At 44.2% G+C, this 24,102-nt stretch overlaps 2 protein-coding genes across 5 annotated transcripts; both read right to left on the minus strand.

Annotated features, from left to right (window-relative positions):
* Positions 1 to 2,421: 2,421 nt before the first annotated feature.
* Positions 2,422 to 24,033, minus strand: LOC132383858 (late histone H2A.2.2-like). 4 transcript variants are annotated; one of them, XR_009508784.1, is made up of 3 exons: positions 23,882 to 24,033; positions 11,398 to 11,501; positions 8,040 to 10,507 (listed from the first exon to the last, which is right to left on the minus strand). XR_009508784.1 is itself a non-coding variant. In XM_059955057.1 (2 exons), the coding sequence occupies exons 1-2, from the start codon at positions 4,010 to 4,012 to the stop codon at positions 2,689 to 2,691; spliced, it is 624 nt and encodes a 207-aa protein (XP_059811040.1). In that variant the 5' UTR covers positions 4,013 to 4,038; the 3' UTR covers positions 2,422 to 2,688. The 4 variants fall into 4 exon arrangements, 1 of the variants encoding a protein (XP_059811040.1); XM_059955057.1 differs by lacking the exons at positions 8,040 to 10,507; positions 11,398 to 11,501; positions 23,882 to 24,033 and adding exons at positions 2,422 to 2,936; positions 3,637 to 4,038; XR_009508786.1 differs by lacking the exons at positions 8,040 to 10,507; positions 11,398 to 11,501 and adding an exon at positions 2,800 to 2,936.
* On the minus strand, positions 13,638 to 14,445 carry LOC132383869 (histone H2B 1/2-like). Its single transcript, XM_059955069.1, has one exon. It carries the CDS (start codon positions 14,372 to 14,374, stop codon positions 13,943 to 13,945), a length of 432 nt encoding a protein of 143 aa, XP_059811052.1. The 5' UTR covers positions 14,375 to 14,445; the 3' UTR covers positions 13,638 to 13,942.
* Positions 24,034 to 24,102: the final 69 nt, after the last annotated feature.

A 24,102-nucleotide genomic window follows, 5' to 3' on the forward strand; every position in this document is an offset into this window, starting at 1 on the left:
GCATCATCTTCCAAAGTACTAATATTGACTTTAGCCTCTCATTTACACTTTGTATATCTGAAGTAACTTTTGGTATCCTCTTTAATATTAATGGCTAGCTTACCTTCTTGTTTGATCTTTTTCCTCTCCTAAACACTTTTATAGATGGTTTCAAAAAGTTTTGTAAATTGTATAACTGAGTGTCAGGGACGTCTCAGAGCAGCTGCTGAGCAATGTTCATTCAGCCAGAGGTGGTGGTTCACGTCGGTACCAGTGGACAGGTAGAAAAGGGATGAGAGAATATGTACACAACGCTGGAATAACTCAGCAGGTCAGGCAGCATCTGTGAGAAAAGAGTAGCCAACATTTCGGGCCGAAACCCTTCATCAGGAATGGGGGGAAGAGAGGGCCGAAGCCCAGTAATAGAGATAGGGGAGGGGTTAGGGCCCAGAGGAGCCAGGAGGAAAACCAATCAGAGGAAAGATAAAGGGGGGAGGGGATAAGCAGAAAGGAATGTATAAAGCAGAAAGTAGAGATAAAGGAGCAGGAAGTAGAAAGGGGAGAGAGGCAGAGAGCGACCTGGGAGAGGGGGAGGGAATTACCGGAAATTGGAGAATTCAATGTTCATACCACCAGGCTGGAGGCTACCCAGACAGTAGATAAGGTGTTGGTCTTCCAACCTGAGTTGGTCCTCATCATGGTAGTAGCGGAGGCCATGTATGGACATATCTAGATGTGAATGAGAGGCAGAGTTGAAGTGGGTGGCAATCGGGAGGTCCTGTCTATTGTGACGGGTGGAGCGGAGCTGTTCGACGAAGCAGTTCCCCAATCTGCGTTGGGTCTCGCCGGTGTAGACGAGGCTGCACCGGGAGCACCGGATGCAATAGACAACTCCAGCAGACTCGCAGGTGAAGTGTTTCCTCACCTGAAGGACTATCTGGGGCCCTGAAAAGGGATGAGATCCTACAGTGAATATAGAGAGTCAGGGAACAAGTTGACGGGCAGGACCTGAAAGGTTGTAATCACCCAGTTACTCCCCATGCTGTGTGGTAGTGGTGTTAGGGACAGAAAGTTAGAGCAGATGAATGTGTGGCTGAGGTGCTGGTCCAGGGACAGGGTTTCAGGATTCCAGAACATTGGAACCTCTTCTGGTGCAGAGGTGACATTTACAAGAGGGATGGCTTGCACCTTCACTGGAGGGGGGTCTGTATCATGAGGTTTATTGCTGCTCCCTGAGAGGGTTGAAATTAGATTGACGGGGATGTGAACCAGAACACCAGTCACTGAATGGAGAGATTGAAGCTAAATTTAATGCTTAGCACTGTAAGGATTGATTTTGAGACAAATACACATCTGACATGAGTTTGTTTAAAGATCAGCTGCACAGTGTTTCAGGGCCAGTTTGTTCCAGTAAGAGGGAGGGTCAAGGATGACAAGGTTCAGGAACCATGGATGATGAGAGAGGAAGCACATTTTGTCAGTGAAGAGTGAGAAGCATATGTAAGGCTTAGGAAGCTGGAATCAACCAGGGTGTTTGAGGACTATATTTAGAAAACAGAAGGGAACTCAAGAACATTTAGAGAGCTAGAAACAACGAAGAAAAATCTCTGGTGAGTAGAATTAATGATAATCCCATTGCATTCTGACATTCATTCTGCTGAAAAGGATACCCAGGGGTGCACTTTGGGAGATCCAACATTAAGGGTGGTTAGATAGTTAATGGTAGGAACATGAATAGTATTGGCAAAGAGAAGGATGTTGAGATTGACTGTGAGCACAGGTTGACATCGAGGAAAAGTCGGTGTATGGCATGTTTGCCTTCATCAGACAAGACATTGAGTTCAAACACCAGGATATAATGTTACAGGTTTACAAAATGCTGGCTAGGCCACAGTGAGAGTACAGTGTACTGAACACTGTATGTGGAAGCATGTGGAGATTCAGGAGCAGGGGCAGAGGGGGTTTACCAGGATGTCTGGAGGAGGTGTGTGGTGAGGAGAGGGTGGACATGCTGGAACCTTTTCATCTGATGGTATTGGCTCAGAAGAAATTTTATAGAAGATTATAAAAATTTGCTTGTCATAGTTAGTGTAGACAGCCAGTAATATTTTTCACAGGAGTGAAATGTCTTCTACTAGAAGGCATGTGTTTAAGGTCAGAGGAAGAAAGTGAAGGAAGGAGAGAAATGGGGACGGAATGCACTGTCAGGGGTGGTGGCAGAGGCAGAGAGCACAGGGGAATGAATGCTCTCATGGATTGTATTATAGGACATCAAACAGTCAGCAGGAATAGAGGACTCAATAGGGTTGTAATAGAGGGACATTACAAATTACATCATGTTGACTGGGACGGCTGGAGTGCTGGTGAGTGACTGTGGAGCTGGTGCAGGGAAAGTGTTTCAGGATTCTGGATCATTGGAACCTCTTCTGCTCCAGAGGTGACATTTACAAGGACAGTCTAATATTTTTCGCAGGGGTGAAATGTCTTCTAGAAGAAAACATGTATTTAAGATCGGAGGAAGAATGTGAAGAAAGCAGTGGTGGGGATTTGGATTGCACTGTCAGGTGTGGTGGCAGAGGCAGAGAGCACAGGGGTATTCAGGGAAGTATTAGACAGACTCAGGAATTTGTAGAGAAGTGACTGGTACTACGGTGCTGAAGAACTGGATCCACCCACCCTGCACAAACCAAAGTCTGATCTCTGACGACCTCACACAGGGAGCCTCTCGGGAGATCTGACCAAACTGACCGTTGCTTTCGCAAACTGTTCATTTATATTCAGAGGCCTTGGAGGACGAGTTTTTTTTTCAATTGATACCGTCAGTTTCACAGGGTAAATGTGCCTTTGTAGACTCCATAGCCGGACCGCGGAGAGCATTCTGACAGGCTGCATCTCTGTCTGGTATGGAGGGACTACTGCACAGGACGGAAAGAAGCTGCTGATAGTACCCAGGACATCTGTAGGGAGCGGAGTCACATAAACGCAGCGTTCATTAATTTGCAGTATTTCTGTGTTTGCACATTAAAAAAAATCTATTCAATATACATGTGTATTTATGTTTTATTTACTAGTATTTTTCGCTCTCTACTCGATTATGTATTGCATTGAACTGCTGCTGCTAAGTTAACAAATTTCGCGTCACATGCCGGTGATAATAAACTTGATTTTGAAATGAAAGTCGCAAATATTGTTCAGTGAGGCGATGGGAATCGCTCATGAAGCAACGAACAGGCGATGTTCCCGCCTGCTGCAAACCGGAACGGTCCGGGGTAAAACCGTAATGTGGAACCCAGACAACGCGGTTTTAGGTGATCAAAAGCGGAGTCGTTCAGAGGTCGGAGATTAAATTCACCCTCCCGGGGCCGACTCCGAAAGTTTATTTCACGACCCTGCGCCTAGTGATCCGCTGACACTCTGCAGGGGGAGAGACCTCCAATCAGCCGGCTGAGGGGAGAAAATGAGTCGGGACTGAAGCGAACCGGTTTCTGTGCAGACTTATATCAGTTGACCTCCCGGAAGAAACATGTCGAGGCTGTGACAGATACAGGATATCAAACGGACGGAGATCACCCGCTGCTCAGCCCTTTCATGGACATTGTGAGTGGCTCTGAAAAGAGCCTTTTGGTAAACAGGTTCAGCTTACGTCACTTCACTTACTGGCAGCGCCGGTTTTCTTGGGCAACAGTACGGCCTGGATGTTGGGTAACACACCGCCCTGAGCGATAGTCACCCCTCCCAGCAGCTTGTTCAGCTCCTCGTCGTTACGGACGGCCAGCTGCAGGTGTCGGGGGATGATGCGGGTCTTCTTATTGTCCCGGGCCGCGTTGCCCGCCAATTCGAGGATTTCGGCCGTCAGATACTCGAGCACAGCAGCCAGATAGACCGGGGCTCCGGCACCCACCCGCTCAGCATAGTTGCCCTTTCTTAGGAGTCTGTGAACCCGGCCGACAGGGAACTGTAGTCCAGCCCGGGACGAGCGAGATTTGGCCTTGGACCGAGCTTTGCCAGCGCCGCCTTTTCCACGTCCAGACATTTCCACAGTCACAACAACTGCTAACTTCAAAACAAAATAAAGGAATGTTCACCCCGCTCCAACTCGCCCTTTTTATACCTTCTTTGAGAATAGAATCTGATGTTTGTGACTGGTGTGATCCTGCTTATTCTCATTGGTGAAGAGAAACGTCCCAATCGAAGAACTGCCAGAATCACCAATCAGCAGTCCGTAAAAGCAGAAGCGCGCATAGTAAACGTCTCATCAAAGTGCACTGAAATTTGGAAAAAGCCCGCCAAAAATCAAACTATTATTAAAATATAATTTGAAATTAAATAATTCCAGACCTGTTTTAAGATTGGGTCTTCGCATTTCCCTCTGTTACTGAAACAGGGCCCATTTAATACAAATGTAGTTGATATTGGAGTGTCTGGGAACTCAATTCTCTGATTCCTTTCAAACCTTTCAAAACTGTGTGCAGTTTTGGTCCCCTAATCTGAGGAAAGACATTCTTGCCATAGAGGGAGTACAAAGAAGGTTCACTAGATTGATTCCTGGGATGGCAGGACTTTCATTTGAAGAAAGACTGGATCGACTGGGCTTATACTCACTGGGATTTAGAAAATTGAGGAGGGATCTTATTGAAACGTATACAATTCTAAAGGGATTGGACAGGAAGATGGTTCCCGGTGTTCTGGAAGTACAGAACAAGGGGTCAGAGTTTAAGAATAAAGGGGAAGCCTTTTAGGACCGAGATGAGGAGAAATTTCTTCAAACAGAGAGTGGTGGTTCTGTGCAATTCTCTGCAACAGGAAACAGTTGAGGCTGGTTTATTGGCTATCTTTCAGAGGGAGTTAGATATGGCCCTTGTGGGTAAAGGGATCAGGAGATATGGAGAGAAAGCAGGTACGGGGTTCTGAGTTGGATGATCAGCTATGATCATACTGAATGGCAGTGCAGGCTCGAAGGGCCGAAGGGCCTACTCCTGCACCTATTTTCTATGTTTCCATGAACCGAAAAAAAACTGACCCTCAGCTTCTGCCCACAGTCGGTCACTGTGTGAACGTTATCAGGTTATAGACAAACGGCTCTTCTCAAATTGTGACCAGCGTCTAGTCTGCAATTTTAAAAAGTTGTTCTATGAAATAGTCATGAGGTCTTCCAGGCTTGTGTTAAAATGAGATTCAGGTGTTAGCCAACTGCAACCAATAAACTCCTGAAGCCAGAAATAAAACAACAACGGCAGCAATCCTCCGCTTGGCGTGGATACCGAGTGGGACGGACTGATGTGGAGGGGAGGTAACGATTCCTTTTCACTGCAGTGGGAGTTTATGCCAACCGTGACTTAGCTCTTGTAAAAGTCACCGGACATAAAATATGTATAATTTATTATCTAAATGGTAGTACAATTCTCTCATTGAAATTGTGAGTGGCTCTTAAAAGAGCCGTTGTGTTTTCGATCATCTCACTGGACAGCTTCACTTGGAGCTGGTGTACTTGGTCACCGCCTTTGTCCCTTCGGACACGGCGTGCTTGGCCAGCTCCCCGGGCAGCAGCAGGCGCACGGCGGTCTGAATCTCCCGGGAAGTGATGGTTGACCGCTTGTTGTAATGTGCCAGGCGGGAAGCCTCACCCGCGAAATGCTCGAAGATATCGTTCATGAGCGAGTTCATGATGCTCATGGCCTTGGAGGAGATGCCAGTATCGGGGTGAACCTGCTTTGTCTCTCTCCACTGCCCATTGTCGCTTTGGGTAACACCGTGGACTGGGAACTGGTGCTGATCACTGGGAGTTGCCGCTGTTGGGTAATTCGGCAGCAAGGAAATCGAAAATACAAAATGAACCATAAATTACAGGCGCAGTATTCGGCCATTCAACCTATTGTATCTGGTAGAAAAGCAGATCGAATGAGAAAAACACACACTTGAAAATATGAAACGTTTATGTAATGAAACATGGCAGCAGGAGATCGAAAGTCATCATGAGAGACCCATTTCAGAGTGAGGGTGAAAGTTGTTTATTGTTATATACAACTGGCTTACAGCAGATTCAAAGACTCACAGTATCGGAGACAAAACATTCACAGAATAAAATCATACTCTACAGAATTATAAAGAGGTAACAGAATTACAACAAGAGCCAATTGCATTGTAAAGTGGTGCTACTGAGGTGGTGATGAGGGTTGTCCATGTTTGTTAAACCACAGAATGTCTGTACCCGTCTGTGAAAGTGTAGACTGTGAAAGTGTGGGTTCATTCTGTATCTGTCAGTCTCCGGTACAGTGTGAAAGTGTGGGGTCATTCTGTATCTGTCAGTCTCTGGTACAGTGTGAAAGTGTGGGGTCATTCTGTATCTGTCAGTCTCTGGTACAGTGTGAGAGTGCGGGGTTCATTCTGTATCTGTCAGTCTCTGGTACAGTGTGAAAGTGTGGGGTCATTCTATATCTGTCAGTCTCTGGTACAGTGTGAGAGCTTGGGGTTCATTCTGTATCTGTCAGTCTCTGGTACAGTGTGAGAGTGTGGGGTCATTCTGTATCTGTCAGTCTCTGGTACAGTGTGAGAGTGCAGGGTTCATTCTGTACCTGTCACTGTCTGGTACAGTGTGGCAGTTGGACTTCACACTGTATCTTCCAGTTTCTCATGCAGTGTAAATGTATTAAGTTCTTTCAGATTCAGTCTTACTATTGAACGCTGATTAGATCAAGTTTGCTTCTTAAATAAAATCATACAATGCGATGAGGCCACACTTAACTTGGAAGAACAACATTTTCATCTGGGTAGCTTCCAAACTGATAGCATGAACATCAAATCCTTGAATGTCTAGTAATGCCCCCCTCACTAGTTCCCCTCCCCTTTTTCTTCTCTCACCTTGCCCACCCATCCCCTCCCCCGTGTGCTCTTCCCCCCCTCCTCGTTTCTTTCTTCCATGACCTTCGCTCTCTTTCACCAATCTTCCCAGCTCTTTACTTCATTCCTCCCTTTCAAGATTCACCCATCACCTTGTTTTCTCTCTCCCTTATCCCCAGCTTTTAACTCTACTCCTCATCTTTTTTGTCTCCAGTCTTGCCGAATGTTTTTGGACTGAAACATTGACTGTATTTTTTTGTCCTACAGATGCTGCCTGGCCTGCTGAGTTCCTTCAGCACTCAGCGTGTGTTGCTTGGATTTCCAGCAACTGCAGATTTTCTCTTGTTTGTGACACAGTGTTGTATATTGGTATCTCGGGGATGATGTATCTGGTTACATTGAACTACTCTGAATGGACTTTGCAGCAGAGCATCCAGAGCAACAAGACCAGACCATTGAATCCAACTCTGGGCTTGTGATAAATATGTAACTTCCCTCGAGTTCTGTGTGTGAGGGTTTGAATGGTGCGTATTGTTACGAAGGATGAACAACTCTGTTGGGCAGAAGGGTGCAAAAGCGCCCATGCCCGCCCCCCCCCCACTTTTGGAGAATCGCAAATCGCTACTATTTGGATGCTGTTATCAAGGAAGTAAGAGAGATAAAGGAAAGCTGCCAGAGCAGTTGTTATTGATAACAGCTCATGAAAGAGAATGAGAGACACAGCTAAGATGGAACGTCTCCTACTGACAAAAGCCATTGATTTACTGCTATTGTCTTGTGGAGAAGGATTGTTTACTTGGTACAGTTCTATTCATTGAAACCCCTCAGGGGGCAACCAGAGTGGGCTGGTTTGATGGGTAGATCATCCCAACCTGACTGACACCTGAGACCCTGTGAGTGGGGATAAAAGTGAGGTCTGGGGTAACACCCCTCAGACACACCAGGAGAAATGCTAGTGAGCATTAGAACCCCACGAGACAGGGTGGGATATCGGAGACTGAATGAAGGATTGGTAATTTTTAACTCAGAGTGTTTTGTAGCGAGACCGGTGGGGGCTTGTGTGTGTGTCCACCCTTGCCTGGGTGCTGAGTCCACCACGGAAGAACAGTCTAGCTAAAGGATGGAGGGGTCATATGTGAATGGCCACAACAACAACGCATTGACGGATCAAAATGGTAAATGAAGGTTGGCAATGCGTTGTTGTTGTGGCCATTCACATAATAGCTGTTACTGTTCACACATTTTCTCTCTCTCTCTCTCTCTCTCTCTCTCTCTCTCAACAATTGAAACACCGTGACAAACAACTACCGCAACCTGCATGAACTGAACGGAACTTTATATTTTCATCTGACAATTCATTATCCCCTAGACAACGATAGAGCTTGTTTCACTAGTGATTATTATTATACTCGCACTTTTAAGTTTAGTATTGTTAACGTATATTTGCATTGCTATTATTTTGTATATTTTTGCTAATAAATATTGTTGAAAATAGTATCACCAGACTCGAATGGATACCTGTCTTTGCTGGTAAGACACCCAGTTACAGGGTATGTATTGAGTATCATGTAGCAACATTTGGAGTGATGGAATTGAGAATGATTTTAACTGTAGATATGTAACCAGTGTGTCCACACAGTGATCAATGATGGGGCCTCTGTATGATCAGATTAAAATACACACGGGCTGATCAGATCACTGTTGATATGAATGTTGGTGCAGTTGTGGGTGGTGAGGAAGGTTGTCAAATGGACAGTACTGACATTGAAAGGAAATAAACTGCTATAACGATCACAGAGGGGGAGCAGTGAGAGGACTGGGGGGGGGGGAGGGGTGTCTGTGTAGATTAATGTAATGGGTGGAAACATGCAGAATTAACAACCACCAACATTGAGTTGTGTTTCTCTTTAAAAGGCTGGACAGATGTTATGATGTAATTATGTCATTTTATTTTAAACTGTGCTTTGTTTCTGTGTTTGGAGGATAATAAATGAGTTGTTACAGTTGTCACTAAACATAAAATGCCTCATGCCATTTTATTTGTAAAAACCCACAATAACATACTGGGTACCAGTAGCATTCACACTACAAGAATACCACAGTGTCAGTCTGCAACGAGAAAGCCTGATCACATTCTCTTCAGGTTCAATGGCATTGCTGACTCCGAGTTTACCACTGCCAAATGCCAACAAATGTGTGTTCTTAGTAGGTCTGTGGGAGATACCCAGAATGTGAAGTTGTACGAATGGAGAGAGACAAACTGAGCCAAGTCACAGCTTGATGAAGGGCAGAGAGGAAAACAGAGAATCTGATGTTGTGTCCTTATGCCTGAACTATTCTCAGCTGGAAATGTTGATCCAGCAAATTGTGTTCAGCCTCTCCTTAACAGTGTGACATCAGACATCAATGAAAAAAACTAAATAATCTCAGCTGAAATGTTGTCTTTCACCTATTGGTCTTCTTTGCAAACATTTTACAGGGCAGAAAAGGCAAAGAATTTATGTCTGAGAATCTCAAACGCAACAGTGTGTCTGGACTCATGTGATTGTCAGTTCCCTGACATTTGAATACTACTAATCATTGAATGTGAAGGAGGAGATGGTTGAGAAGACTGCCCACCAGTCTGAGCAAGGAGAACCCCAATACGTGGACATGTCCTTCATCTGACCTGATAAATGGCCACAGAGTTGATACCGCTGAGCTGACATTCACTTCCTCTCATTTTGCAAGGGATTCACCAGGCCACTGAACCTGCAGATACACCAGCCAGTTCACATGGGGAGAGGGCATTAACCTGCTCTGTGTGTGGGAGAGGATTCATTCAGTCACATGAGCTCTTACTCCATCAGCCGGGTCACATCGGTGAGCAGCTAGACTTGGCTCAGTTGTCTCTGTCTCTCAGTATAGCTTCACACCTGTTCCAAGCGTGGGAGGAGATTCACTCAGTTCACCCATTTTGTGAGGCTCCAGCAAGTTTAAAATACATAGAGGACACACTTCGGTCTTGTGTCAGCAAAGAAATTTACTCAGTCATCCCACCTGCAGAAACACTGGCAACTTCACATCAGGGAGGAAGTTTAATAAAGCTCTAGGTGAACATTTTAACCATCATGATGACTGAATCTAGTTGGAAGTTCATGTGAGACTGTCAATATCAGATTTTGCAGATATTGTGACTGAACCCTGGTCACTGAGCATTGGAGTGTTTGTTCTGCTGAAGTTAGTCTGAAAATACTCTGGCATTAATGTTGTGGATCTGTGACAAATTAATCAGCTCTATTTCAAATCTTGTGTCTCAGGAGCTTCCTGCCTGTCACACAGCTAATGTACAGTAGAAAGGCCACTCAGTTCATCTGGTACCGGCTTTTGTTCCTTTTCTACCCCAGAGCTTTCAAATCCATCACTGCTGTTCACCTGTCACTCACCCTATAATATACATTTTGCAACTGCTCAGCTTGTGATACAGAGGTTTACTTTGAATTAAATCCATAACTTTCTGGAAACTGCAGAAGATGAATTCACTAGGGTTTTGTCCCAAATAGTCTTCATTCCTCACAGCTCTGGACCAAGGATGACGTCTTGTGTGGTTAAAATCTTCGTGTTCTGCTCTATTCATTGTTTTGGGTCATTTTCACTGATTTTGAAGGGCTGTGCCTCACACAGCCAGGCTGTTGCAATACAATGCTGTCCTCTGAAATATGAGCAGAATGGTGGTTAAATATTCGATGGAGCAGAAACAAGAGAGCTCTACACTAATGAGGGCTTTGGGACTCCAGACGTGATGGAGCCTCAAGTTTACAGGGTGTAGAAGGAAGGATTCAGACCAGGAGGATGAGGCTACAAATGAAAGTTCAGAAACATTTGGCAACTGATTGACTAAAAAAGGAGGTTTATATTTGCAAAATGCTGGGGGGACTCAGTGGCCCAGGCGGCATCTATGGAGAGGAATAAATAGTGAATATTATGGGCCAAGACACTTCATCCTATCTAGACTGTTTATTCCTCTGCTTAGATGCTGCCTGACCTGCTGAGTTCCCACAGTACTTTGTGTGTGGTACTTTGCAGATTATTCTCAGCATCTGCTGAACCTCAAGTTTCAAATCTACATTTCTAAGTGAGTGGGACTTAGACATTTTGTCACACAAACTTCCCGTTGTCATTGAGAAACAGGAGAAAATCTGCAGATGCTCAAAATCCAAGGAACACACACAAAATGCTGGAGAAACAAAAAATGCTGAAAAAACAACGAGGAGTAAATTTTAAAGATGGGGGAGGGGAGCTAGAAACACAAAGTGATAGGTGGAACTCGGAGGGGGGACAGATGAAGTCAAGAGCTGGGAAGTTGAGTGGTGAAAGAGATACAGGGCTGGAGACGGTGGAGTCTGATAAGAGAACAGAAGGCCATGGAAGTAAGAAGATTGGGGAGGAACACTCGAGGGAGGTGATGGGCAGGTAACAAATGTGAAAAGGGGATGGGGAATGATGATGGAGGGGAGGCATGACCAGAAGATGAAGAAATCAATGTTCATTCAATCAGATTGGAGGCTACCCAGGTGGAATACAAGGTGTTGTTCCTCCTACCTGAGTGTGGCCTCATTGGGACAGTATAGGAGGCCATGGATTGACATTTCCATTGATTATGTTGTTTGTGGAAGCTTGCTGTGTTGAAGTAGATGCTGAGTTTTCTGCATAAAAACATTGACAGCTTTTGGGACATGTGGCATTGAACCAGCATTTGCCCCTCAAATTAATCCAGTATATTAACAACAGCACATCACCTCCCTTTTCCAAAATATTATTCAACCATTCTATCACCATAAATTCCATAACTTTACACAAATGGGACATCAGTGATATTGGTCTATAACTAGAAGTATCCAACAGGGGTTTCCCAGGTTTTAGAAAAGACACTACAATTGCCATTTTCCATGAGGAGGGAAGATGGCCTGGAAGTCCAAGTATGATTCAAAAAGTGCAATATTATCTCAAAAGAGTTGTTGGCCATACATTTAAACATGCAATAACATGTATCATTCATTCCTGGAGTCATCTGACCTGTACTATTAATAGCTTCCTTTAATTCACACAAAGGAAACTCTACATCACTATCATTTCTACAGCTGGTTTCCAATATATTAAGGTATTCTCTTAAAAGCTTATCCCTACATTGTTTAGTCTCTGAACCAATTTTGATTATGAATTGCAGCAAATGACCGAGCCAGTACTCAACCTTCTCTCTTTCAGGAACAATTGTATTAACTTTTTCAATCAATACTGGGAACACTGTGAATCCCACACTCCCATTTTCTTAATCATTCCCCAAACATCTCCAAGTTTAATAGTCCTTCCAATACTATCACAATATGACCTCCAGTAAATCTTTTTCACAACCTTCATTACTTTCCTCATCACGGCCTGTGACCTGTTACACTAAATATGATCATTCGGAGAGTGATACAGTACTTCTTAACTTTCTCTCAGTATTTGTCTCTGCACACTCCTCCATCCACCATGGTACAGCCTTTCTCTATTAATGCACTTTTTAATATGAATCTCATCCACCCCAGTTTGATGAATAACATGACGTTTCTTTGCAGAAATCCACATCATTCTCACCATTCAGCTCATACAGATGCTCACTACATAAATCATTAAAATGTCTCCCAATTTGCTTTACTGAAGTTCCACCTCCTAAAAGTGGCTTCCTGCCCCTGTTATAAATCCAAACCCAAGCTTACAAATATAGGGAAATTGACACTTCCCAATGCTTCATCACCCATGACATCTCACGACTCACTCCAATGTTCAAAACTAAAGTTAATTTACAGTAGTTTCCTAACTATTGTGCACATTAAATCTTGTTCCTCTCCCACCATTAAAACACACAAGATGTGAAATATCTAAAACTCCTCTACAATCAAACCATCACCATCATTCTGAGAACAAACCCACAGTTTACTATGTGTTAAAATCCCCACACCATACGGCCCTTAGTGAGATAATGGACTCCAACTTATACTCTCCAACAAATCAATCAAAAGCTTTCCACAATGGTTATAATAATATACCACTTTAAAGCCCCTACCTGTGGAAAAACATATGTCTTCAAATGCCTCATACATTTCATATATATCCAAAACTTTAAGCCCTCTCATTATGAAACATGCAACACAATGCCCAATTACAATATAATCTTGGAAAGAAGCACTTAAATGTGGTAGCAACCAGGTTTCCTGAATACATACAACATCAGATAGATTTGATTTTTATTTTCAGAAATTAACTTGAGGTCTTGACCATGAGAAATCAGGCTTCGGAAAGCGTTTCTTATAAAGCGCCCTTCTTCTAGAGTCTGGGGGAATGTACTGGGATGTTAATGATTGGTGAATCTGTGACTGATCTGATTGGAAAGAGCAAATATTCCAATCAGGGAGCTGCTTTTTTTCCAATCAAGAGACAGCAACGACAGAAGCGCGAAAAATAACCGTCTAACCGCCGAAATAAACTCAAAATTGCAAAACACCGCCACAAACGCCTTTGTTGCTAAAATTAAACCACAACAGGTTTGTTTGTCTCCCCTTTACCCACGTTACTGAAGACCGAAATATTTAAACCAAGTAGAGTCAATATTGCGATGGTGTCTGGTATTTTAGTTCACCGACTTCCATCAATTGATAAATGATCAGAATAAAACCGATTGTCAGCGTCTATTCGCGGTCGGTCATTGTGTAGACTCAAGTCAGTTTACCATCGGGTCGCCCTCCAGAAAGTGGGCTTCAGAAATACTCTGAACGAACCGTGACAGTGTACGGCACTCGCGTTGGAATGTAGTTAAGAGAAGTAAACAAAATGGGACAAAACTTAATGAACCGCATTCCCCGCAGAAACTAAACCAGAAACAATTAGTGTCACGTTAGGGAAATTTGATGACCTAGAAGTAACAACGGGGAAGGGGTGCGTAACTATTCCGTGTCTGTGCAGAGGGCAGGAATTAACAGGGAAATCGGGATTACACTGAAGATTGGACAGCAAGTTCTGAGTAACGGAAATAAGATTCTGAATGAGCGCATCAACAAAAAATTTACAAATTTACCTCAAATCCATGTCTCAACATTGAATAACTCTTTTAATGAAACCGTGAGTGGCTCTTAAAAGAGCCTTTGATTTTCGGGTTTGTTTTGTCTTTACTGGAGCTGGTGTACTTGGTCTCCGCCTTTGTCCCTTCGGACACGGCGTGCTTGGCCAGCTCCCCGGGCAGCAGCAGGCGCACGGAGGTCTGGATCTCCCGGGAGCTGATGGTAGACGGCTTGTTGTAATGGGCCAGACGGGAAGCCTCGCCCCCGATGCGCTCGAAAATATCGTTCACGAATGAATTCATGACGGTCATGGCCTTGGAGGAGATGCCGGTGTCGGGATGAACCTGCTTCATCACTTTGTAGATGTAGATGGCGTAACTCTCCTTCCTCGTCCTCTTGCGCTTCTTGCCAGACTTGCTCGCCGGTTTGGACAGAGCTTTCTTGGCGCCCTTCTTGGGAGCGGGTTTCGGTGGATCAGGCATTTCCCCGTCGGTTTCAAACACAATAATAAGCAGAAGCTGTTCGCAGCCCGGATTAAATAGGCAGTGCCCAAAGTGGAATGTTAATAATGATGGGAATGCTGAGCATTCCCATTGGCTGTTTGGAGAAAGGAATCACCAATCGGAACGCTGGGGGATGGGAAGCGGCGCCAATGTGTGGCGGTTACCGCTGTCGTTTAATGCGGGAAGAAGTACAGAAGGGCAGAGACAGGCGGGGGTGCGGGCTGAAATTGAAAAGGGAAACGCAAATTTCAAAAGTACAATGCAAATAAAATCAGATGAAATATAGTAAAATTAAAGACTGAAACGTTTAGTTCATGACACAGGGCAGCAAGAGAGCGAAGGAGAGGTTTGGACATTTCAATGTAAAGTTCAAATCGAGTTTATTTGTGCCCAGGAGAAAGGAACAACGTATTTGTAGCTGCATCACAGACACATTGCATCAGACACAACGTTGACAAAAAAAACTGAAATTAAATATGAATTATACCAAAATATTCAAACAGACAGAGGACTATCAGAATAAAATTAAAATAACAAAGAAACCGTGCGGACAGTTGGAGAATCACCCCTCTTGTGCTTCTTCATCTCGTCACTCTCGATTAAGCGTCACGCAACGCTGCCACTTTGATCCCGCCCATCCCTTCACTAACCAGGACCAACTCTTGCCTTTATTGTATTTCCCTCCTCCTTACACATTGGGTTTGTGGGGGTTTGGTTAATCGGGGTGTGTGCCCCCTTGGACCTGAGGATTAGGTTTCAGGGTAGGGCTGGTGCATGTATTTGTGAGGCTGGGAGAGATAAAGCTGTGGAGATTAGTATGGTGAGATACGTGGGGCTATGGTGGATCGGGTCGTGTAGTGGAGCCACTTTGATCTAGCCGATGCCTTTCATTAATGTGGTCCGACACCACTTGGCTTAATGAACAAAGGGACACATCATTAGCAATGCAACCTGGGTCACTGTGGGTTTCCGGTCTTTAATCATGAGACTTCCTCACCCAGGCGAACCAGGCAGGGTTGATCAGGCCAAGCTTGTGTTTATCCCATTGGCCAAGATAATGAGAGGCATGTAATCCTACATGTTGTGGATATTTTAGACCTTGTTACTTGGCCTTATTTTGACCATTTGGGTAGTACAATCTTCTGAGGCTTATAATCAGGCTTTACCTCCTAGTAAGGTTCAACTTCCCTACTTTAAATTTACACCTGTCTTTATTTATTACAATCAGACCACACAGCTTCAAAATAGAGCGGCATCCTTTTAGAATGCAGATGAGGAGGAGTTTCTTCAGGCAGAGAGTGGTGAATCGGTGGAATTTTTTTGCCACAGGCAGCTCTGGAAGCAAAAATCACTGGGTATAGGCAGAGATTGATGAATTCCTGATTGGTCAGGGAATGAGGGGATACAAGGGAAGGAAGGCAATTGGGACTAAGAGGAAAATATGATCAGTGATGATGAAATGCCAGAGAAGGTTCAACAGGCAAAATGGCCGAATTCTGCTCCTATATCTGATGGTCTTATGGACTCATTCAGTGACTAAAATTCTCCCAGACACTGCTGATCTCAGCTTTGACTCAACACAGCACCTGAGGCTCCAGATTACTTATATATGGAATGCAGAAGTCCTTTCTGCTCAGATTAAAGAAATATCATCTCTTTTCCACCCTGAATGCTTGTCATCTCATTCTGAGCAACAGACGCAAAATGCTAGCGGAAGTCAGCAGGCCAGGCAGCATCTATGAAATAGAGTAACGAGCCGATGCTTCGGGCTGAGAATCATCACCAGGACGAGAACTGATGGAAGGGTCTCTGCCCGAAGTGTCGACTGTTTACTCTTTTCCATAAAGGCTGCCTGTCTTGCTGAGTTCCTTCAGCATTTTGTGTGTGTTGATTTGGATTTCCAGCATCAACAGATTCCCTCATGTTTGTGATTTATGTCTAATTCTGAGGGTGTTTTCCTCAGTTATGGAGCTCTCATTCGGGGGAAAGATCCCCCTTGTCTACTGCCTGTCACATCCTGAAAGAATCTAACAGATTTCCTCATTTTCACATTGACTGCAGGGAATACAGACCCAACCCACTCACTCTCCTCTCACGTAACCAACCCTCCATCCCTGGAACCAGCCCAGTCAGTGTGGGGAACAGTCACTGCGCTCCCTCTAATTCACGGTTATCCTTCCTGAGGAAGTGTGACCAAACCCACTACATTCAAGGTGTGCTCTCACCAGGGCCCTATAGAATTCCAGTGAGACATCTGTACCCCTCTTCTCCACTCCTCCTGGATCACAGGCAAAATAATGTTTGCTCTCTCATTACCTGTAGTATCTGCATGTTAAATCAAGTGATTTGTTTACAACGACACCCACATCCCTCTGAACATCCCCATGTGGAAATAACTCTTACAGTTTGTTCCTGGGAATGGGTGATCTCACATTTCCCCACATTCTGTTCCATCTGCCCCATCCTCAACCATTCACTCTCCTGTTGACATCCCCCAAATCTTCTCACAACTGACACTGTCCCTCCCGCTCTGCCACAGCCGCAGACGTAGTCACTGATATATGTAGCACAGAAACAGGCCCTTCAGCCCAACACATCCATGCTGACCAAGTGGCCAAACAAAACCATTGTCAGTTGCCTGCAGAGGCAATCTGCAGTTACACTGATGGGATTATCGTATTGGCCCCCAATTACCACCAGGAGGTGCAGGAACGGAGATGTTTATGTTTATGGAGAGGTGCCGAGCAGGGTTGTCTTAGTGGGGGACTTCATTTTCCATAGAATTAATTAGATCTTTCTCAATACTTAGATGCACAAGACTTCTTCAGTGAATCCGAGGAGTATTTGAAATATTATGTACAGAGCCCAACCAGAGAAGAGAACATACGGGAATTAGTTTAGGGAAACGAGCCAGGCCTGGTGACAGCTAAGTGTCAGTGAACATTTTGGGAACAGTAATCGCAAATTTTTTTTTGGTTATGAGTAAGAATAAAATCAGATCTTGTATGAAGGTACTGAATTGCAGTAGGGCAAGTTAGGACGGAGTAAGACAGAAGTCAAGGAGCATTGATTGGGAGCAGCCACTGTCAGACAAGTCCACATCTGACATGCGGGAGTTTTTTAATGATCAGCAGCTCAGAGTTCAGGATCAGCATGTTCCTGTAAGGAGCAAGGACAAGGATAGTAAGGTAAGGGAACTTCACATAAGTGGAAAGATCCTACATTGAAAGATATGGAAGGTTTATGAAGCTAAAATCAGACTGGGAAACTTTGGAATATAAAGATAGCAGAGAAATGCTAAAGGAGCTGATAGGAAAGGCCAAATGGCACCACAAACTCTACTTGCAATGTAGGACCAAAGATAATCCCAAGGCCTTTTGATTTGTATTAATAAAACAAGGCTAACCAGAGAATGGAAAGGTCTACTCAAGATTAAAGGATGAATGATGTGGATGAAGTCAGACCAAGTGGCTGAGGTACTAAATGAGTATGCTGTGTCAATATTTACCGAGGAGAAGGAATTGAATGTCAATGAAAACAGAGTGGAGCAGGCTAATGTGCAGAGACTTGTTGAGATTAAGGAGGAGGTTGTGCTGGGACGTCTGGAAAGCAATAAGATGGATAAGACTCCAGGACTTGAAGGCATATATCCGACAATAGTGAAAGAAGCAAGTGAGCACATGGCTGGGGATTTCACAAGGACCAGTGTGTCCTAGATCACCACATGTGAGGTCCCACAGTGCTGGTGTGTTGCAAATGTTGCAGCTTTGATCAAGAAGGTAAATAACAAGAATCCAGGATCTGCCGCTCCTTACGGACCATGTTAGAGAACCGGAGATGCAGCTCGATGATTTTCATCTGGTCAGGGAAAGTGTGGAGGGGATAGAGAGTAGCTATAGGCAGGTAGTCACTCTGGGGCCTGGGGAGACAGGTAAGTGGGTAACAGTCAGGAGAGGGTTGGGCAAGAGGTAGATGCTCATCCTCTGCACATCCAATTTATCAAGGCCTTTCACCATTTAATTTCAATTAGGTCAACACTCATTTTCCTAAATTCCAGTGAAGACAGGCCAAAAGCCAATAAACACTCTTCATATGACAAGCTGTTTAATCCTGGAATCACTTTCGAGAACATTCTTTGTAACCCATCCAGCTCATCCTTCCAGAGATAAAGGACCCAAAACAGCTCACAACAGTGAGATCGCACCAGTACTTTATACAGTACATTATTATGATTGGTGCAGATATTGTGGGCCAAAGGGCAGGTTGCCATCTGTTCCATATTGTGTACTGTGCTTTATCTAACAGCTACTGCAGGGACATGGTTACAGAGACTTGGACTGCGAATTTGATATTCCTACATGTTTGATGTTCCACATGGAATCAGCAAAATGGAAAGGAGCAGGGTAGATTTGTTTAAAACGTGCGGGTGAAGGGGTGGATACAGTGCCATCAAAAGTATTCAGTCTGCTTTGGAGGTTTTCAAGTTTATTGTTTTGGAACGTTGAATTTGGCTTTTTTGACACTGATCAACACGAAAGACTCTGTGGTGTCAAAGTGAAAACAGATCTCTTCAGAGTCATCTAAATTAATTGCAAATATAAAACACAAAATAATTCAGTGCATTAGTATTCACCTCCAATTCAGTCATTAGTTGATGCACCTTTGTCAGTAATTACAGTTCGCTCTGTGTGGATAGGTCTCTATCCACTTTGCACATCTGGACACTGAAAATTTTCTCCTTTCCATATTAGAAAACTGCTGAAGCTTTGTCAGTTTGCACGCGGTTCATGATCGAACAGACCTTTTCAAGTCCAGCCACAAATTCTCAATTGGACTATGATTTGGCCACTCCTGGACATTAACTTTGTTTTGAGGCATTCCTGTGTAGCTTTGTTTTTATGCTTATGGTGATTGTCTTGCTGGAAAATAAACCTTCTAACTCAGAGATCACTTGCAGGCTGCATTAGGTTTTCCTCCAGGATTTCCCTGCATTTTGCTGCATTTATTTTATCATCTAATTTTATGAGCCTTCCAGGACATGCTGTAGTGAAGCATTCCTACAGCATGATGCAGCCTCCAATGTACTTTGCGGTAGGGATGGTGTGTTTTTGATGATGTGCAGTGTTTGGCTTATACCAGAATTGGTGATTAGTCAGATAGCCAAAAAGTTGAACACTGGTTTCATCAGACCATGGGACCTTTATCCAGCTGGTTTCAGAGTCCCCCCTCAAGGTTTCTGACAAACTCCAGGTGAAATTTCATGAGAGTTTTTTTTTTCCATCAGTGGCTTTCTCTTTGTCACTCTCATATAAAGTTGTGACAGTGAAACACCCAGGCAACAGTTGCTGTATGTTCAGTCTCTCCCATCTCAGCCACTGCGGCCTGTAACTTCTCCAGAGTTGTCACAGGTCGCTTGGTGGACTCCCTTACTGGCCCCTTCTTGCACAGTCACTCAGTTTTTGAGGATGTCTTGCTCTTGGCAGATTTACAGCTCTGCCATGTTCTTTCTATTTCTGTACTCCAAGGGTATTCAGTGACTTGAATTTTTTATACATCTCCTGAATTGTGTTTTTCAATAACCGTTTTTCAGAGGTTGTTTGGAGTGTTAATCTGACTTCATGGTGTAATTTCTCCCAGGATACTGACACACCAGCAGCTGGACCTTCCAGATATTGGTGTATTTTTACTACAATCAATTGAAACACCTTGACTGCACACGGTGATCTCCACTTAGCTGATTATGCAATTCCTAAAACCAATTGACTGGACCAGTATTGATCTGGTGAGTCATATTAAAGCGGGTGAATACGTAGACAGGCAAATATTTTGTGTTTTTTTTTATCTGCAATTAAATTTGAGCACTTTGTAAAGATCTGTTTTCACTTTGACAAAAAAAGTCTTTTTTTCCATTCATTAGTATCATAACAACCCAAATTCAATGCACAGTGTTTCAATACTGCAAAATAATAAAACATGAAAACTTTCAAGAGGCATGAATACTTTTCATAGGCACCTTACATGTGGGGATAGTGATTGGGAAAGGGGGAAGGGAAAGTAGACATGTGGAGGATATCAAAGAGAGATGAGAATAGAATTGTGATTGTTATGAGAGACTTAATCAGAAGCAGATTGGGATACCACTGCACTGAGTACCTTTGCTCTGTGAGCTGCAACAACCATGACCTGCCAGTGGCAACCTATTCTAGTTCTGTTTCCTATTCCCATACCCACATATCGGTGCCTTACAGCTGTCTTAACCGGTGCCAGGGTGGTAATGGGGTCAAGCTGGCACTTTCTATCAAATGCTGCCTCAAAATGCATCTGTCAACCAAATCCAGCTCCTGGCTTTTACATATGGCTTAGCTACTAAGCCCGATGGAACTGTTTCTAGTGTCAGCGGAAGGTGCAAATGTGTTACTGGGATCATATAACCAACTGCTTAGGGCAGATGGGGCTTGTCACCCACAGTTGGCAGCTCATCCAGTGGAAGGAAAATTCTGATCCCAGACCCCCACTGGCTTGAGGCTGGACCCATTCAAGGGGAAGGTATTGGGAGTAAACTCCGAGGAAAAATCCAGAACTGGATTCCCTGTCAGTCCGATGTTCAATGCAGACGGGCAATCCTGTGACACAGCCGGTGCCTGACTGCATTGGTCTTTGTTGTTGCGATGGATTCATCAGCTGCGTGGAGAGAAGGAGCCCCTGCATGGGCAACAGCTTGCTTTACGTATTCTACTACCCTGGCTTGCATATTGACTTTCACAGTGAGGGCAGAATATCCATGGTCGACCCTGACCAGTGGAGGGCCATCACCAACATGTCTGTCCATGGCTTCCTCTCCTACTACAATGAGGCCAACTACAGGTTGAATGAGCAACGCCTCACATTCCGACTGTGTCGCCTCCAATCTCAAAGTCATGAACATTGATTTCTTCAAATTCAGGAAATCACTATCCTCTGTTTCTTGCCACACTCCACCTCAGTGCATTTTGCACTTAATGTCAGTAAGACAAAAGACCTGACTGAAGGATGGGTAAGGCTAAGGAACATGAACCAGTCCGCAGAGGGATCAGAAGTGGAGTGAGGGAACAATTTTGAGTTCCTGGGTGTCAATATCTCTGAGGATCTAACCTGGTCGCAACATATCGATGCAGCAACAATATAAAGAGAGCAAGACAGTGGAGATATTTCATCAGGAGTTTGAGGATATTTGGTTTGTCACTTTAAAACACTCAAAACCTGATACAGATGTATTTGATATATTATTTTTTACTTCTGTTTCTGCACTATATTTAATCTACATAATATCCATATACACACACATTCTATAATTTACTTATTCTTTCTATATTATCACGTCCTGCATTGAACTGCTGCTGCTAAATTAACAAATTTCCTGACACCAACCGGTGGTAATAAACCTGATTCTGGTTCTGACTCTGAATTCATCCCCACAGACGGATGTGGCCAAATCATTGGGTATATTGAATGATGAGGTTCTTGATTGTGGGAGCAGGGTAAGAGTGTTCGAGAGGGTTAAGAGATCTGTCATGATCTCTTATTCCAGGCAGAATGGGGCAGCAGACAGGATGGGCCAAATGGCCTAATTCTGCTCCTGTGTCTTATGGTCCAGGAGCAGCTGCAGGACATTTCAAAGGGAAGGTTGAGCAGCCGGACATTGTGGTGGATGGTGCATGTTGGTTATAGCAACGTAGGGAGGAGGAGGAATGTGGTCCTGTGCAGTGAATTTAGAGAAATAAGACAGAAACTGAAAAGTAGTCTCTATATTACTCCCAGTGACACTTGTTAGCGCATGGAGATACAGACAGATACCACTGATGAATGTGTGCCTGATGAGCTGGTGCAGGGGACAAAGATTCAGATTCATGGATCAATGGGGATAACTACTAGGAATGATTGACAGAAACTGTTCACTCCCTAGGGTCTTCATGGGAAGGAACAGTTTTCTCCCTCCTAAAACTGCAGGGAATAGTTTTAACGTGACAGGTTGGAGGTTTAAAGAGAACCTGAAGGGTGAGGTGATGGAAGTGGATAAAATTATGTGAGACATACAGAGGTGAGAGAGACAGAGACAGTTTCTCTTGATATGGGTGTAAAACTAAAGGTAATAGTTTTAATGTGAGAGGTCGGAAATTTAAAGGGAATTTGAAGGGTAAGTATTTCACAGTGAGGTATTCCAAGTGAGCCATCAGAGGAGGTGTTGGATGCAGAAACACACAGTCTCTGGTCATGAACACTTCTCAGGAACCTGTCATTACTGTGTTCAATCTGCCCTGGTTGATCTTCCAGGTGTTGAGTCCATTGTTGTTTTCCATCTGTATTAACGATCTCGATGAGAACGTGGTAAACTGGATCAGCAAGTTTGCAGATGACACCAAGTTTAGGGGTGTGATGGACAGCAAAGGCAGCTAGAAAATCTTGATATCAGATGTGGAGCAGGTGGCAAAATGAAATTGGTTATAATCTTGAACACACTGCCTGAGGAGGTGGTGTAGGCTGGTATTTAATGACCATCTGGATGAGCATTTGAATCACCAGGACAGGGTAGAAGACAGACCCAAGGCTGAGTTAGTGGAGGCAGATTCTCAATGGTCAGTATAGATATGCAGAATCCACTGAAAGTGCAGTGGGAACCTGGAACACAGACTTCAGGATGGACTTACCTAAAACACTCAGAACCCAGGACGAGGGACAATACTTTTGTTACTGAACAAAAGTATTAATGGTCACACAGTAAACCAAAACCCTCAAAAGGTGACTAAAATGCTCCCATTCCCTGTGCACCAGTAACAGTGCTTTATATAGGAAATTGGTGAAGTCCTCTGGATAATATTAGGAGAGATGGCTGACAGCTTCATCACAGTGTGAGGGTACAGATATCTTCTCAGAGGATAAGGGGTTTACTGGAACAGGCTCATAGCTGAGAATGAAGGTAACAAACCCATTGCAGTGGAGGACTGCTGCCGTCAGGGTTGTACAGGATAGAAACAAACCCTCTGGCCCATCACATTTATCCTCCTCATCACGCACAGCTATACTAATCCCACTTTCCTGCATTAATTTCATATCCCTCCAAGCCTTGCTCACTGAAGTACCTGTGCATCTGTCTCTTATACTGTTACACAGTTCCCTGTATGTGGCATCAGAGGTAGACAGGGTTGTGTGTTGTACTTGCCTTATCAGCCAAAGAACTGCCTCTCATTGGAATTGTACAAAACGGTTTAAATACAGATTTGAAGGGGATCTGAAGGGTATTTATTTCACACAGAGAACAGCTGGAATCTTGAATTAACTCCCAAAATAGAGTCAGTGATTTATACAGAACTGAAACCGTCCCTTCGGTAAAACTCATCCACGCCGACCAAGTTGTCGATCTGAACTCGTCCCATCCGCCTGCATTAGGCCCGTGTCCCTCTCAACCTTTCCTATCCATGTAACTGTGCAAATATGGTTTAAATATTGTACCTGAGGCAGAGAGCCGGTGCGATGAGGCGCTGACAGACACTCACTGTTCCGTGGGCAGGAAGAGGAGAGGCCGATTCCCACAGTGGAGCCGAAACCCCAACAAATAGAGTCCGACTCCATATACGGACTTTTCGCCCCGTCCCCGCCCTGGACTGTTTCCAGGGAAACAACGTCGTTGACGATGTGACGTCAGCTCGTTGTGTTCGGTGAAGATTGAATCA

The sequence above is a fragment of the Hypanus sabinus genome, chromosome 31 (assembly GCF_030144855.1).
Source record: "Hypanus sabinus isolate sHypSab1 chromosome 31, sHypSab1.hap1, whole genome shotgun sequence".
Classification (NCBI taxonomy): Eukaryota; Metazoa; Chordata; class Chondrichthyes; order Myliobatiformes; family Dasyatidae; genus Hypanus; species Hypanus sabinus.